Raw genomic sequence first — 15076 nt, 5'->3', positions numbered from 1 at the left:
CGACGCGACGCGTTTGTTTGCCTATTGAATTGCCGGACCCCTGGTACTTGGTGGAGTTGATACTTGGTCTTCTGACTCTTCTCAACTATATACAGTTACTATCAGAGTAGCCGAATTGCGACAGCCTAACGAGATTCCAACTCAACTCTAAGTTGGCAGGAAACGTGTGTACTTGCCCATGGGGATGGTAACTGAAAAATGACAGTTGGCAAGTCCAAAGAACCGGGTTTTTCGATGGCCAAGTGCACCAGCTGCAGGGTTCACATTGTGGCGAGCAACTTTCTTCTTAAATACTTTTTTTTCGTTGTTATTATTACGTCAACTTTAGTGACCGGGGTCCGTCTGGCGCGAGCCCTCCCCCGGCGGGTCAACAACTTACGAAGAAAAAGGTCCGCAAACTCGAGCCAATATGAACTTTTTCCTCTCTTCAACAGACCACACCCACGTCCCCTTTCCACACACACCTTTCAACTTTTGCCGATCTCAACGGTAAGCTGACCCGATTATTGTCCTAGCTCAATATTAATGACGCCTTCTAGCTAGCTTGCGGCTTGAACCGTGCACTGCCCCTTTTATCAGCGTCCTCAACGAGTTCGCATCAACCGCGTTTTCTCACTTATACACCTGACTTGCTTGTCCTTACCTTGAATCATGCCCCCCCGGACAGAATCGAAGACCGCGTCTGAGAAACCCGCCAAAAAGACCAGTATGTCCCGTCGTCATCAAATACGTAGTTGATCGCTTATTTGTTTATTTTCATCATAGAGTCATCTGGCTTCGGTGGAAGGAAGAAACTCAGCGCGTTCAACAAATTCATGCAAACTGAAATGGCCCGGTTGAAGGAGGAGGAACCCGACATGTCTCACCAAGACAGGTAGGCTAATTATTCCTCGCCTACGTCTGTCTGCTAATGGACCAATCTATAGGTTCAAATTAGCAACGTCCAACTGGAAGACAGCCAAAGAAAACCCGAGGGCTGCTACGTGATTCGTATATTACCGTGACCCCCATCGCTACGATCGATTACTGCTTTGCGCTTTCCTCGTTCCTTTGCCTCCTGTTTGTTTATTGCCGCTCGCTTCCGTCGTTTACATTTGACTGTTAAGCTGCGCCGAGTATTATTCATATCGCCTGTCATTCTTTCTGTAGCCCTCTTTCTGTGCTGTTTAGGGTTTTCGTTGTCATTCTGTTTAGTGTTGCTACTAATTTTCATCGTATTCACACTGCTAGTTGACTTTGCATCGCAATTATTTGTTGCTCTCCTGGGTCGTGCGTCGAGTGTTTATATTTTCGCCGCACTAAGCATTTAAACATTCAGATTGGGATGCGACACTTGAACGTTGAACGTTTGAACCACGTACGATGAGATTATGACACGACACCCAAGTGACGCCTAGGTGTTTGCCGGAAAGCCTTGCTGGAACAGACCGATACATATTCACATGGTAAGTTGCCTTGCTTGAAAGCAGACCATCTAAAATAAGTAAAGCTGGTTGAAATAGGCTGTCTCAGAAATTGTGCTGGCCATTAAATCAATCGAAAACCTAGGCGAGTTCAATTTATCGGAAGGAGCGGCTGTTGTCGTCGTGCACGATGAGTTGAGCGTGGAAATGACGTACTTTGTATGGCAAAGCAACGCGTGGATCATCGTGTAGCCCCTGAGTCAATGTTCCGATGAACTCCGTACTATGCCAGCCTAGGCGCCCTAACAAGTTAAGTCTCTTGTCGTCCTGTAACAACGTCTTCCGCTTTTCTTTCTCTCTCTCTGTCCTCTGTCTCTCTTATCTTTCTCTCCATCTGCTCTATCAGCCTATATCTCTTTATCACCTCCAATTGTATCAACACATTACTTATGGAGCAACCGCCTCGCGTTGATAACGAGGATGTGTTGTTCTCCTTCGATCCTTTTGAACTGGCCGAGAGCCCCAGCGATCAAGGTTCGTTCCTTTCTTCCTTCAAGTTGTGTTCGTATCCTACATCAATCGCCATCCGCATTACAGACGCCCTATCTAATCTTGACATCCTGCGAAATCGACACATGGAAGCAGGCGGACAGGACGATCCAGAGCCTAGTACCATGCTGGGCAAGGGCAAAGGTCCCTCATTACCGATGCCCATCCCAGCACCTTTCGGTCGTGATTCCTCTGTGACCGTGACATTACCGCCTACCATCGAGTCACCTCTCGAGGGCACTTCATCATCTTCTCAACTACCATTCGTTTCCCTTGCAGGGGAACATAACATAGTATCATTATCACCAGATAACATCAGCATTTTGGGTCCAGAAGATCGCGATATACAACTCGCCGGATCATCGAGTAATGATGATTGTGTATTTATGAATGCCTCATTGCCCGGCAAAGGGAAAGCAAAGGATCTAGCCTACACGTTGCCTCCTCTCTTGTTCTCCACGAGCGACGTGCAATATCGTGCCATTGACTGGCCATCCCCCGATCCTGGTTCGCCAGCCCCATCTGCGGGACCTTCCTCTTACGGTTCAACTCACACCTCGCCTCCCTGCGCGTCCTCTCACTCAGACTCCCAGTCCCCCGAGAATAGTGCACAACAGCTTCCGGGACTGACAAGAGTGCCCTCCCGGAGGCGATCATTATCCAACCTGTCAATTCATTCTACGCGTTCGTTAGCTGCTCGATCCATGTCAAGGATCAAAGTTAAACTGGGCTCAGCATCCAAGGGCACAGGTAACCTTGCGCGTAGATTATTGTTCAGGAATAAGGCTAGTGCAGCCACGACATCAGTAGATCTCAGCCCTGCCGGTTCTGTGTCGGATCCTTTCTTAGACCTAACAACAGCAGGGCAACGTAATTGCCTTCCAGCATGGAAAAATCCCGAGTTTCAGCCTTGTCTGAACATCGAGCTTCCATCAGACGCGCGAACATATGTTCAACAGAGCTCTGAAGGTCCTGAAAGCCTCAGTAGCATCACAGGCAAAGGCCGTTCATATTCTTCTCCACTCTCTCAGTCTGTCTTTGACATCGTCCCTCGTGGCAACAGTGACGTCTTTGCCCCCGTGCCTTTAGTTCTGCAAAGTGTCTTTGATGACGCTTTACCCAGTGAACTGAAGTTGCAGATATTCTCAGCCTTAATTTCCCTGCACGAAGATGAATTTCAGCTGTGGAAGTCGTCGGGACAATGGACTACCTCAAAGGCATCCTCATCCAAGTACCGCTGGGTGGGCAGAGATCGTGGGATGCGCGAGCTGGTGAAGTTGAGCAGGGTAAGAATGATGTGCATGTTGTTGCGGTATCTGCAATGACGCATGTTGTGTGTTAGGTGTCAAAGGCGTGGCGCTCACTGGTCTTTGATGGTCAACTGTGGATGGATGTCGACCTCAAGGCATTCCCAAACCTTCCGGTGCCCTTCCTTCTGCGCCTTGCAGAGACGCTTGGGCCATTCATCAAGAATATAGATCTTACCGGATACACAAAGCTTGATCACGGCACTCTGGGTCAAGTCACGACGAGCCTCTGTGTACGCTCCGCGCCAACCATCGACTTCGCATATACACAACTTTTGGACGTAAACCTGTCAGGGTGCAATGCCCTGACTACGCAGGCATTACACAACCTCGTCATCCATTCTCCGTTTCTACGCAGTCTTTGCGTCAAAGGGTTGAAGGCCGTTGACAACACTACGTTCGATATTCTCGCGCTCTGCCCCCAGCTGACATCCCTGAACATGAATCGGTGTTCCAATATCAACGGAGACGGACTTCACAGATATGCAAAGGCCGTACTAGGGCGTCACGGCCAGCTTGCGCTGAAAGAGCTCAGGCTATGTGGATTGGAGGGTATATTTGACGAGGCCCTGAGAGTTTTAGGCAGAGCGGCGCCCTCGTTGGAAATCCTCGATCTGAGCTATTCTCGTTCTCTGCACAACTCGGCGTTAGGGGCTTTTGTGGCGTGTACAGAAGAGGAGAAGTCAACGGAGAGCGTGGTGCTGACTGCGCGTGAGGCGGGGCGAGAAGTGCGCGATAATGGGCGCTACCGGAGGCGAATCACGAAGCTCAGACATCTGTCACTTTCGAATTGCAGGCTGCTTACAGACGTCGCATGCTCCAATCTAGCGTATGCAGTGCCGCGTCTGGAGTTGTTGGAACTGGCAGGCCTTGGGACGGCGATGAAAGACGAGGGGCTTGTGAGGCTCTTGGGAACCACGCCACTTCTCCGAAAGCTTGATCTTGAGGATAACGAGGAGATCACTGACGCCGTCCTGAGCGCACTGACTCCCAGTCCTCCAGAAAGCACCAGATCAGGGTCGACACAGCCACTGCAGACAGGGCAAGCGCTGGAACACCTGGTTGTGTCGTTTGCTGTCAGCCTCAGCAACGAGGCCTTCCTTTCTCTTATTTGCAATTGCCCTCGCCTTAGGGTGTTGGAGGCAGATAGCACGTGCATATCCGGGACTGTCCTCAAAGAGTTCGTGCGACAGGCGCACGAACACAATGCGTCCGATGCGACCCTGGTTGCTATCGACTGCCGTGCTGTGGGTGAGACCTCCGTCAAGGATGTTGCTGCGATAACCCGCCCTCGCAAAGGCTGGTGTGCCTGGGATGCACGGAAGCTCGCGTACCTGGACGGTCGGGACAAGGAAGAACTGAAAGTAGGGCAGGATGAGTGCGATGAGAAGCGCATCGTGTTGAAGTCGTTTTATAATTGGCAAACTGTGGACGCTGTTCGAGCTGCGCGGGAGCGGCATCGGCGAAATTCCCGGCGTGCTGGTAACGGACCGTCAGATAATCTTGAGGACGTTGCCCAAACTGCGGGGCGCACGCGATGGTGGTCTCCCAGTAGTGGGAGGCGTTCACCTGATACCGAGGCCCCAGATGGGGTAGTCAGTGACCGAGGGGGATGTGTTATAACATAGGAGCCTTATACTTGTACGCTTTAATATTTCTTGATCTGTTTACAAAGCTGATTGTGCACATTACCCACGTAACGAGCGTTCTTCGATGTATTACTGATATTTTTCCCTGTTGTTGTTGTTGTTGTTGTTGTTCACGAGTAGGTTAACTGTATCATTCCAGATCATGATGTGTAGAATGAGAGAAGGGCTTGGGAGATAGTGGTCCAATATGTGACTGGTGTTAACTTGACTTCTTCTTCTCCTTCCGCTTTGCTTTCTTTCCTGCTTTTCGTTGTTGCGCCTCGTCGGCTGCTGATAAAGTACATTGTCCTGACTGATCTGGTGTCTGGATAGCCGAGACACTATCTGCTATGGGTAAGGCAGATGCGGGCGACTTCTTTTTCTGCTTCTTTGGTTTCTCGGACTTTGAGGAATGACTACGATCATCATCTCCATATCCTGCGAATAGGTGGGTTCTAGCGGGACTACGAAAAAGGTCACGGTCAAGACTTACCTGAGGCTGCGAAAGGATCTATCCGCTGTCGCTTCCGTCTCCCACCTACTTGTTCTTCATGTTCTGGGACTTCTCTTTCAACCATTCGTGATTTCCCCTTGTCCTGTGGTGGCAGCGGCAACGCTTCTTCTTCCATCGCGTCGTCGTTGCCCGACACCTCAGCCTCAACGAATACTTCAAGATCCTCTTCCTCTTCACTTCCCAATTCCTTCAGGTTCTCCTCGTACTCTGCACGCTCCGCCATTTTACTGGTAATTTTTACTGGAACCAGTTCACTGCTACTAGAAGCAGGTCCATGTGCCGTATTGCTTGGTTCTTCAGCTTTTACTAGCTTTGCTTGGGCGATGGCGTGTTTAATAAATCTGCTAGCAGCTGCTTTATCAATACCAAGCCTCTCTAAAAATGGATAGGATATTTAGCATGAGAATCAACGTTAGGTAGAAAGGATCCTTGCTTTTCTCTTCGGAATCTTCTGCGCTCTTGATTTTGTCAAAGTATTGGCGGACGCAATCCTGAAGCGAGCATCAGATGAGTTATAATTATGCCGCAAGAGACAAGCGCACCAGTTCACCGATAACAGGATGGGTCTTGGGATCAATTCCTCGTGTTTTCAGGTATACTGTATGTGTGAGTGGCAGAATTAGACGAGCTAGTTAATGTTCAACGATACATACGCACCGAATACAAGGTCGTATAGTACATATGGAAGGACCACTTGCAGTTTGGCCTGTTGGATGGTTTCGAGGGCTACAAGAGTCTCGGGAAGGCTCTTGGTGAATAGAGGGTCGAGCTGAGTCTCAAGCTCATCGAGAGATGCGTTAAGTTTTGCCACCTTGGCGCGTAGTCTGTCCTCGTCGGAAGCCATGCTTTTAGATAGACCGTGAGTTTTTCTGTAGAACGTGAGCTAGCTAGACCAATTAAAAGTGTTTCTTGGACGCGTCCGAGTAACGTGGTCCGTGGACATATGAGAAAAAATAAATCAAATATCTAATTGTGAAATTATCAAAATTAACTCCTTTCCTCTCAACGATCATGGTGAGTTTCGTCGGTACCACAATCTAACTATTCTGACTGGTTTATGCTAGTCCTCTGAACTCAGGTATACCGCCAACACGCAATTGGAGCATTGTGAGTACTGCTTCTAGTTCACTGTAATTTATTTGACCTTCTTTCAGTACACGCTCGTTACACAGGAACTGGTATGTTCCATTTTTAATATCTCAGTAGTTCGTTTCTGATATTCCTTCACGTCTTCAGGTCACGCAGACTTGACGAAATAGTACGCCAAGCATTTGAATCTGTACAACCTATTCTGAGCATGCAATAATAGTGACTGGGTCACACATCAACACAGAGATACGCTGTCTTCTATTGTAGGACACCCGTCTTTGCTTTCGTATCTGGCTCTTGCAGACGGAGAAGCTATCGGCCGAACGAAGTTCGAGATGACAGAGGTATGTCAGGCTACTCTTAGAACTCGGATCATAATCTGATAAATATTCATTAGCGAATGCTGCAGCCCTGCGGGCCCCCTCCCAAGAAAGACGAAGATTGAACTTTCTGCGGTGCCCCTTTTGTCGTTCCTCCGTCAGGTACAGGGATTGTATTCATGCGGAGTCCCTTTCCGTCACAGGTTACCTATCCTTCGTTGGTGCTTACGATCTGACAACGTTCTAGTTTGTAAGAGATGTGTTCATAATTATAATGTCTCCTGCACTCAATCGGGACCTGCTGTTATGCTGTCGAGGTATCCCCATGTGTCGTGAACCCTGGCTTGAGTCAACGGTATGGACCCTTCAATTGAACTCACCAAAGGTAAGAGGACCCTTTATTATTATTGAATGTGTCAAGCGGCTTCCGGTAGGAGATTTTCCATTGTGGCTTTAGGAAAATGCTAAGCTTATCTAGGCGAGTCGACCAGGAACCTTGTTGATTGGACAGGTTACTTCGGCGTCAAGTGCTACGAAAATGACAGCATTGAGGGATGCTCTTGGTGATGTGGCGGGTATTTCCATAGTGAATTTGTCTCGACAGTCGTCACTGCCACACCAACTGCTCGAGTTGGTAATTTAGCGACAACTAATTCTAGGATCGTGGAAGATGATCCTGGCTCCTTCCGTTATCTTGGAGTGATTATGGGGAAACATGTGATCTTGGCAGGCAGTATGTTTTAGGATTACGTCTGATCGAGGTGCTGCCTCCATATCACTTTGATCTCAAAGGAGGAATAATACAACCGCTGGGCGCAGAAACTGCCGTCAGTGACGGACGGAACGCAAGTATCCGCGAGGAGTAAGTTATTGCTGTACTAGGCATCGCTTTAGTAGTTGACGCTGAGATCAGCCGTGACAGGAAGCTTGACTACATTGGTTTGATCATGATTTAGTGCGGTTTTACGCAGAAAATGAAAAGCAAAGAGTGGAAGTACATGAGTAGCAGCCGTGCTGGTCGTTGTGCCCGTTAAGCCCATGTCCTTGTTCTTGAAACCTTTTCGGTATTTTTCAATGAAGATAACCGGCGGAAGCTTACTTAATTTGGAATCGAAAAATTACCAAAATTGGATATTAGCTTTGAGTTGTCACAGCCATTGTTCCCTGATGAGATCAAGTGTCGGAAATTTACTAACGCACGGTGTCCGGCCAGGTGAACAAGGTACAGCTAATATGATTACATACCCTAGTCCGGGATTGATCAGCTCTTTAAAATTCCCCACCATCAATCCGCCGCGGTGCTCATTTGAATTTCTGTCTAGGACCACTATCCTGTCCTCCAACGACCACCACACCCAATCCGGCTCTTGCTATCCTTATAGACTGCGCTTTACCCTTCAACTCATTCCCTTTGTCCTCAGTGCTTTCTACAGTGGACAATTCCCTTCTAGCAGTCCACAAAGGCCTATGCTGGCCACAATCGCTTTGACTGGCCACAATCGCTGTCGTATTAATTCTGCTCCGGCCTACACATCATGGCTTCGGAAATTTCATCGCGACCGTTTCCTCCCTTTCAGCCTTGTTCTCTCGGCGAGTGTTCCTCGTCCGAAAGCTTAATTTTGACCCCGCGACCGTCATTCTACACCTTCTCAAACAGCTCTTACGTTCCGACCGGCTCTTGCAGTCGCCCCAGCTCCTTTAGCAGTGTTGACTCTGGATACGCCAGCATCATGGGACCGCAGTCTGATGCAGATTCTATCCGAAAGCGCAGGTTTTTGGGAAAACACCTCACCCCTTCCGACGTAGACGTGGTCCTACCTCTCACCCCCATCAATCGCGCCTTGTCATGGGATCCGTCCAAGCCCAGGAGGCCGTTTCTTCAGAAGAGAAAGAAGTCACCAAGTGACGCCTCAGAATCATTTTCTACGACTTCGTGCTACAGTGCGAGCACGAGTACTCTCCCGGATTTATCTAGTGACGGAGATGAAGATGTCGAATTCATGCAGGGGCCGCACTCCCCTGCCAAAGCATTTCAGGCGAAGAATCACTTCGCCACAAGACGAGGCATGATCCATCATCCTTATCCTCCCCACCAAGCTCCTTACATGCAAGCCTACGACCGTACCCTTCTTGACAAGTGAGCTATGTTGCTGCGGTATTCCTGTGCTCGGGGCTGACAAACCATCACAGCGATCGATTCTCAGATGTTCTGTTGCAACGTCTCAGCACTAATGGGACGCCGTCGTTTCTTACATTCAACGGTAACCCACCTACTACTATTCTTGATGTGGGATGCGGTGCAGGACATTGGGCCATTAGGGCTGCAAAGCATTGGCCAAAAGCAAGGATAATTGGTATTGACTTGATTGCTCCATCAAGCTTAAATGACGGCATTGCTACGCCATCAAATGTAGAATGGAGGCAAATGAACTTGTGAGTACGCGCGTTTTTCACATGATCCTGCTTTACTTACTAATATTACTCAGCGTCGGGCACCGATTAGGCTTCCCTAGTGACACATTCGATCTGGTGCGGATGGCAAACTTGTCCCTGTGTATCCCTCTTGAGAGTTGGGAAGAGGTTCTCATGGAAGTCATGAGAGTTTTGGCGCCCGGCGGGCGACTAGAATTGATTGATGATCAAGCCTTATTCCCAACCGTGAAACATTTGGAACGCGCTCCAGCTTCGCCGGCCGCCGCCAGCGTCTCTCCTCCCCGCTGTCATTCGTACATCGACTTTGATGACAGCGATTCGGATGACGAGGACGATGACGACTTCAAGAGCACACGGAGCTCCCTATCCGAAGACGAAGAAGAATCACCGGCATACGATGCTACGTCAGAATGGACCAGACATGAATCCAATGCGAAAGATCTCGAGGGTCTGTTCGTCGATATGCTCTGGAGCAAGTACAAGATCCGCACAGACCAACGAAGAAACATACAGGAAGTTCTGGATCATGTTTTCGGCCGATACAACGCCCAGAGAGTCGCGGCGATGACTCTCGCCATTGCACCTCCTGCGCCAAATTCAGACTTGGGCTCAGGCTCTGGTTCAGATCCTGATCAAGCGTCGGTGTCGAGCGCAGACAGCAAGAGCCTGAAGAAGAAGAAAGGGAGAGTCCTCAAGCAGTGGATTGCTGTTGAATGGGACAAGATCGAGAACAAGGGCAAGAAGGGCGACCGTTCCAGTGGAGAGAGCCTCCTGTCCCCCATACCACAATCCATTAGTGCCAAAGCAGCCGGCCGTCTTGGTATTCCCTCTTCTGCTGCTACTTCCCCCACTTCACAATCGCCCCGACGTTCAGTAAATCCCCCACCCTCACGTCCTGTTCAATCTCCCGGGCTGGTCTTGTGGCCTAACACGTTGATTGAACTGGGGCCTTTCGAGCTTGAGATGCACGCATGCAAGCACATGCAGAGTCTGCTCGGGTGCAAAGCTGCACTGCATGAGTACGCGCAAGAATTCTTCCGTGATGCCGACGGAAACGCCCTTTTAGATGACGCAGTGTTAGATGATGTCATTTGGGACTACGAGTGGTGGGTACCTTCAACTGAATATTTTCCTTCGAAATCTTATCATCCACCGATTTAAAGCTTCCGCCGCAAGCGTTTCAACTGGCCCTCAGTGACTCCTGAAATGGAAAAGTCTATCCATGATGAGCCCTCCGTCACTCCTAATCACAGACTTTCAACCGAAGTACTCTCTATTCGCCCACGTCCTCGAGGATACTCAGACGCCAGTGTGAAGCAACCCGAGTCATCACGTTATTCGAAAGACGAGCTCACTTTCGTGCGCTCCATCTATGTGTACACTGCCAGCAAGAATACCGCCGACGACATCGTTTTATCATAGGAGTACCATGTACAAAACTTCATTGTTCGCATTACCTGTATACCCTTCGCCACTTCCGACGCTTTCAACCCGGATCTCATCTATCCTTCGCTTTCCTCCTCCGCTCTGCTATTGATTATTGCTATTTGCCATATCACTCCTTCATCCTGCATCGCTGCACTCGAACACTCACTCATTACAGTAACATGGTTGTCACACGTACTAGATTGCATCGTATTATCCGGTACCTTATTGCATTTACACCAGCGGCATGGGCTCAATCCTTTGTACATGTACTATATCACCAATCTTGTAGAAATTGGTCCATATGTATAGTTCACGTGGATCGCAGCAATTCAAGGTTATAATTCCTCGAAAACGATGACTTCAGTACTCTCTTGAAAACCCTTGACCAGCTGCATCTCATTGCCTTCGTTCGACTGGTCATGAATCGTACCCTGGCGTGCAGTCTCTTCACTGACTCCTGCAAAGCGTATTGACCCAGTGATCATGACCGGTTCCGAGCTCAACCGGCGAGAACAGTGTTCCTTGAAGTTGATTACTACTCGGGTACCGACCGTGGTTTCTAGAAGCATGATGAACGGGATAGATATATTTGCGTGCAGGGCCTGATTGCGTGCAGGGAACAATGTGTAATAGTGAGTAATACATCAAAAAAAAACGATCAAAAAAATCTCACAGAAGCATTCCGCCACAGGCCTATGACAACAGCGCACTTCGCCAGGTTTCTGGATGGACCGATTATTAACCGGTGATTAAGAATGCATGGAAAAAAATGATACTAACATGAAAAAATACAAAATGCTGTCTCGCACGAGTATGCTCATGAATGAATTTATGCGCAAGCTGGAGGTACCGGGGGTGACCCTCCTTTCTCTCATATTTTTGAGAGAAACTCTGATGGCCAAGAAGAAGAGCAATGTCTCGAAGCAAAGGATGGGTATGAATAAATAAACGAAGTCTGTGTTGATCCCGGTGAAGGAGCACAAGCGCTTCCCAGGAAAAGGCTCGACGATGACTAGTGATGTGGAGTGAACAAGTGTGGCTCCACGTATCTTTGCAGTACGTACCAACAAATTTGCTTGCTGGACCATTGGTCGTCCAGATGATTACAATGACAGCAAGGACCTCGCTGAAAAAAGATAAGAGCAATACCATGAGTATCCACCTATTCCGCCGGTACATAGCATATATTCGGAGTTGCATGATACCTGTGCGGATGGTGTAAGTGTCAAATGGTATATGTACAAATGTGATTTACACTGAGTAAGCCATGAACACAGAAGAGTACCCCAACCTCGGACCTGGAAAAGCGGATAGCCTTGGGTATAAGTGAGATACTGATCATTTGGAATACGAAGTTGATGTACTTGCATCTGAAAAATGCGTGAAACCAATGCTATCAGCAAGAAGTACGAATAAAGCGCGTTATAGATCATACTCCTGTAAACAACTTCGTAAGAAAACCGCAAGTGGTACATTTAGATAAACATGCTCACTTGTATTGATCCATCCTCAGTCAGGCACACTAGACCGTGTGAGAGTGAGAGCTTGTGACATAAATATTGACATACGATATGTGCCAAGGCTAGGAACATATCAGACTACTGATGGGGGCTTAAACATAAGGGCTTACATCACAATGGAATCGCCCACATAGCGGTCCTAACTAACATGAAAACTAGAAAAATTCCATCGTAGTTGCACATACCAATAGATATAAGGCGGACACTAATGAAGGCGGCCTCCGCTGGACATCAATGAAATTAGCGTATGACAAGTGACACCATTTTCAAGTTTGACTCACCCATATATAATCTATCTAAGAGTTCAGAAACGTTATTGAGTTTTGCTTGTCGACCATTGATCAATAGTGACTCACTTCACGAGCGAATGTTAGTCCTGAATAGACGATAACTGAGTCAATGGCCATAAGATTCGATAGATTGCATACCGTGATCATACAAGACGGCAACGGCGACAGCAACTGAAAACAATGTTTGGATTGAAGTCGTGAATATCACCAGAACTAACCTTGCGCATAAGAAAATGAATTAAGGTCGTGTGTTATTGTTGTCGCGCTTGAGCTCATGTGTGCAATGCGCTCAGCTACTTTCAGGAGTAGAGTAGTTTTGGGGCAAAGGTCATCAGAGTTGTTGAACGAGGCTTCACGGGTGCTTATAGTTAGGCTAGTAGTGGAAGCACACGCGTTTAAGGTAAAGACGTTGATAAACAAAAGGGGTGACGTTTAGTACCACAACGTTGATTAATGACAAAGGTTTGACAACGACTTACGTTGAGTTAGCATCGGTTCCGAAGGTTTATCAAGGCCAGAGCCCAGAACACCTACTATAACCGCGGAACTGCTGCTACTGGATATTAGCATGCGTCAGCCCGTAAAACCAGAGTGAACCAAGTATCATTCTAGAATACTATCGGAAGTTCGTGGGCGAGGGAGAAGTACCGTTAACCGACAGCATGCTTATCTCAGGGTACCTCAGCGTGAGGTGGCCGCCCGGGTTGCTCATAGTTATGGCGGCCATAAGCCTGTCATGACATTGTAACTTAACATAATACTTTACTACTAGCGTTGGTTGTGTATAGTTATTTATAACTTTACTGTTAAAGCTGATTAAGCATCACTTGGGCCTTGGCCCTTGGCCACACTCCGGGATACATACATGATGTTGCAAACTTTCGTGAAATCATTCACTCACTTGAGAGACCGTCCACATGCAGATCGAGCCTTGCCCATGCTTCAACGGGTAGCAACCCTAGTAAAGCCTATCATGAGGAAACATGGCTGGGTCTTGCCGTTATTATCTGAATTTTTCCCTGAAAGCCCTAATTTAGTCGGTAAGTTCCTTCCAGCATCACCTGAGACTTCTTCATAGGGTCACCCATCATGCAGGGTTGAGTAAGCGTCGAACACATCAGCTGTTCATTGCACTTGCTGACACACATTCAGATGTAAACGGAGGAGAGCAGATTCTCCTGAGATTGCGCCTTCCATGGGCTCCCGACACCTTTTATGAGGAAGATCAGGTTGTTCGGGTCATGCTCCATGAGGTAAGAAAATATTTGAAACGGCGTATGCAAGCTACCGATAATAAGTACCTCAATATAGCTTACTCATAATGTCCATGGCCCTCACGACGAATTTTTTTACAAGTTTCTAGCTGCACTCGAGGACGAGTATGATGCACTAGTGCGCTCTGGCTACGCTGGTGAAGGCTTCTTTTCTCCCGGCCACAGACTGGGCGCAGGGGTATCGTACGATCTTCCGCCATACTTGGCTAGAATCAAAGCTCTTGAAGCTGCCGAAGAGAGGCGTCGTGCCAATGATGTTCTCGGCGGCGGTGGCAGATTAGGTGGTCTCAGAATCACTGCGCTGCAAGGCATGGATCCTCGTGAACTGGCCGCACAGGTCCTTCTTTGTGTTCTCCGTCTCCTAGAAATATACGTTAATACTACCTTTCGCAGGCTGCCGAGCGCAGAAAGCGTGATGAGATCGAGTGTGGGTCGGGTATACTTGCCCAGCGCGAAGCCGAGAGGGCGGCCAGGGAAAGCATCGAAGACATCATTGATCTTACCGATAATGATTCCCCTCTAGAACCGTGGCCTTGTCCTGTGTGCACACTTCACAATGAGCCGATTGTGCTGCAGTGTGCAGCATGCTTCACTGTCCGTCCTTTCAACTCGCGTAGAACTGCGAGTCAATCACGTGTTGTTATCGGACCATCGAGGCCACGGGGCAGTACTTCCGGATCAATTTCTGATGCCCCAAAAAGAGTCATTGCAACGAAGCAGGCAAACAATGCCAAGGATCCCACGCCTCCTCGCAAACCAGCCGAGACCCCAGCTTGTGGTGGGCAATGGGCTTGTGCGGTTTGCACGCTCGTCAATGACCAACAAGCACACCAATGTACCTTGTGTTTAACAGGGCGTCCTCAAGATCCTCTTATGGGATGGACTTGTAAGACGTGTGGTGAGGCTAAAATACCCCACCAGTTTTGGTCATGTCGATTTTGCGGCGCTATCAAGACTGAGAGCACTCACGGTTAAAGGATTTTGTTTCCTCACATCTCAGGAGATTCCAGCGCTTCATGTCATAATCTCGTGACTATGACGTTACGATGCAGGACCTTCACTTTGATAGTTTTCTCTCATGTATTGTTGTTTGGGGCTGTGCCCTGTGTAGATTTTTTTATCGAACGATGGAATAATAAAGTGTTTGCTTGCAATGCTGCGAGACTCAATTAGTTGTTTGCCGATTGAAGGTGATCATGACATGTTCATTGGAGATAATCATGGAATTATTTTTTTACTGAGTTCAGCGACTTGCGTCTGGATCGTGGGTTTCGAAGTTCCTGTCGAAGTCCATTTTGATTGGACCATTAAAATTTCTTGT

At 48.2% G+C, this 15076-nt stretch overlaps 7 protein-coding genes across 7 annotated transcripts; 5 read left to right on the top strand and 2 right to left on the bottom strand.

The window, feature by feature from the left end:
- Positions 1-651: 651 nt before the first annotated feature.
- Positions 652-987, top strand: HD556DRAFT_1237384 (uncharacterized protein; the record flags this gene model as incomplete). The annotated part of the gene is made up of 3 exons (XM_041297891.1): positions 652-706; positions 766-874; positions 927-987. The coding sequence occupies 3 exons, from the start codon at positions 652-654 to the stop codon at positions 985-987; spliced, it is 225 nt and encodes a 74-aa protein (XP_041160207.1).
- Positions 988-2359: 1372 nt separating this feature from the next.
- Positions 2360-5201, top strand: HD556DRAFT_1476443 (uncharacterized protein; the record flags this gene model as incomplete). Its single annotated transcript, XM_041308537.1, has 3 exons — positions 2360-3238; positions 3295-3811; positions 3848-5201. Coding segments are annotated over 3 exons (2436 nt in total), but the record flags the coding sequence as incomplete, so codon positions are not given.
- On the bottom strand, positions 4925-6343 carry HD556DRAFT_1372335 (uncharacterized protein). Its single transcript, XM_041302984.1, has 5 exons — positions 6059-6343; positions 5944-5999; positions 5835-5892; positions 5381-5776; positions 4925-5325 (listed from the first exon to the last, which is right to left on the bottom strand). Exons 1-5 carry the CDS (start codon positions 6243-6245, stop codon positions 5108-5110), a joined length of 915 nt encoding a protein of 304 aa, XP_041160205.1. The 5' UTR covers positions 6246-6343; the 3' UTR covers positions 4925-5107.
- A 69-nt stretch (positions 6344-6412) lies between these two features.
- HD556DRAFT_1443279 (splicing factor 3B subunit 5/RDS3 complex subunit 10) lies at positions 6413-6935 on the top strand (the record flags this gene model as incomplete). The annotated part of the gene is made up of 6 exons (XM_041306580.1): positions 6413-6424; positions 6466-6508; positions 6556-6579; positions 6638-6659; positions 6711-6834; positions 6888-6935. The coding sequence occupies 6 exons, from the start codon at positions 6413-6415 to the stop codon at positions 6933-6935; spliced, it is 273 nt and encodes a 90-aa protein (XP_041160204.1).
- A 1875-nt stretch (positions 6936-8810) lies between these two features.
- Positions 8811-10665, top strand: HD556DRAFT_1237456 (uncharacterized protein; the record flags this gene model as incomplete). Its single annotated transcript, XM_041297897.1, has 4 exons — positions 8811-8947; positions 9001-9243; positions 9297-10349; positions 10407-10665. 4 exons carry the CDS (start codon positions 8811-8813, stop codon positions 10663-10665), a joined length of 1692 nt encoding a protein of 563 aa, XP_041160203.1.
- A 40-nt stretch (positions 10666-10705) lies between these two features.
- Positions 10706-13217, bottom strand: HD556DRAFT_453265 (uncharacterized protein). The gene is made up of 14 exons (XM_041310637.1): positions 12961-13217; positions 12700-12854; positions 12620-12652; positions 12548-12567; positions 12473-12487; positions 12377-12415; positions 12302-12330; positions 12240-12253; positions 12161-12193; positions 11927-11986; positions 11736-11876; positions 11452-11683; positions 11345-11393; positions 10706-11273 (listed from the first exon to the last, which is right to left on the bottom strand). The coding sequence occupies exons 2-14, from the start codon at positions 12755-12757 to the stop codon at positions 11007-11009; spliced, it is 990 nt and encodes a 329-aa protein (XP_041160202.1). The 5' UTR covers positions 12758-12854; positions 12961-13217; the 3' UTR covers positions 10706-11006.
- A 109-nt stretch (positions 13218-13326) lies between these two features.
- Positions 13327-14907, top strand: HD556DRAFT_1372319 (WLM domain-containing protein). The gene is made up of 5 exons (XM_041302983.1): positions 13327-13521; positions 13577-13582; positions 13634-13734; positions 13793-14092; positions 14149-14907. Exons 1-5 carry the CDS (start codon positions 13347-13349, stop codon positions 14728-14730), a joined length of 1164 nt encoding a protein of 387 aa, XP_041160201.1. The 5' UTR covers positions 13327-13346; the 3' UTR covers positions 14731-14907.
- The last annotated feature ends 169 nt before the right edge of the window (positions 14908-15076 follow it).

The sequence above is a fragment of the Suillus plorans genome (genome assembly GCF_016647745.1).
Source record: "Suillus plorans strain S12 chromosome Unknown HD556scaffold_28, whole genome shotgun sequence".
Taxonomy (NCBI): Eukaryota; Fungi; Basidiomycota; class Agaricomycetes; order Boletales; family Suillaceae; genus Suillus; species Suillus plorans.
The sequence above is the reverse complement of the archived record's forward strand: the minus strand, read 5'-3'. Positions and strand labels throughout refer to the sequence as shown.

Excerpts from the sequence above, each read along its gene's own strand:
- HD556DRAFT_1372335 (XM_041302984.1), bottom strand. The coding sequence starts at position 6,245 with ATGGCTTCCGACGAGGACAGACTACGCGCCAAGGTGGCAAAACTTAAC. Across the intron at positions 6,000-6,058 it reads ACTATACGACCTTGTATTCG|TATACCTGAAAACACGAGGA; the intron begins GTGCGTATGTAT and ends TCACACATACAG. Across the intron at positions 5,893-5,943 it reads ATCCTGTTATCGGTGAACTG|GATTGCGTCCGCCAATACTT; the intron begins GTGCGCTTGTCT and ends TGCTCGCTTCAG.
- HD556DRAFT_453265 (XM_041310637.1), bottom strand. The coding sequence starts at position 12,757 with ATGAGCTCAAGCGCGACAACAATAACACACGACCTTAATTCATTTTCT. Across the intron at positions 11,987-12,160 it reads GGATGGATCAATACAAGTGA|GCTATCCGCTTTTCCAGGTC; the intron begins GCATGTTTATCT and ends CTTATACCCAAG. Across the intron at positions 11,394-11,451 it reads AGCATTTTGTATTTTTTCAT|AAACCTGGCGAAGTGCGCTG; the intron begins GTTAGTATCATT and ends CGGTCCATCCAG.
- HD556DRAFT_1372319 (XM_041302983.1), top strand. The coding sequence starts at position 13,347 with ATGATGTTGCAAACTTTCGTGAAATCATTCACTCACTTGAGAGACCGT. Across the intron at positions 13,735-13,792 it reads TTCGGGTCATGCTCCATGAG|CTTACTCATAATGTCCATGG; the intron begins GTAAGAAAATAT and ends ACCTCAATATAG. Across the intron at positions 14,093-14,148 it reads CTCGTGAACTGGCCGCACAG|GCTGCCGAGCGCAGAAAGCG; the intron begins GTCCTTCTTTGT and ends TACCTTTCGCAG.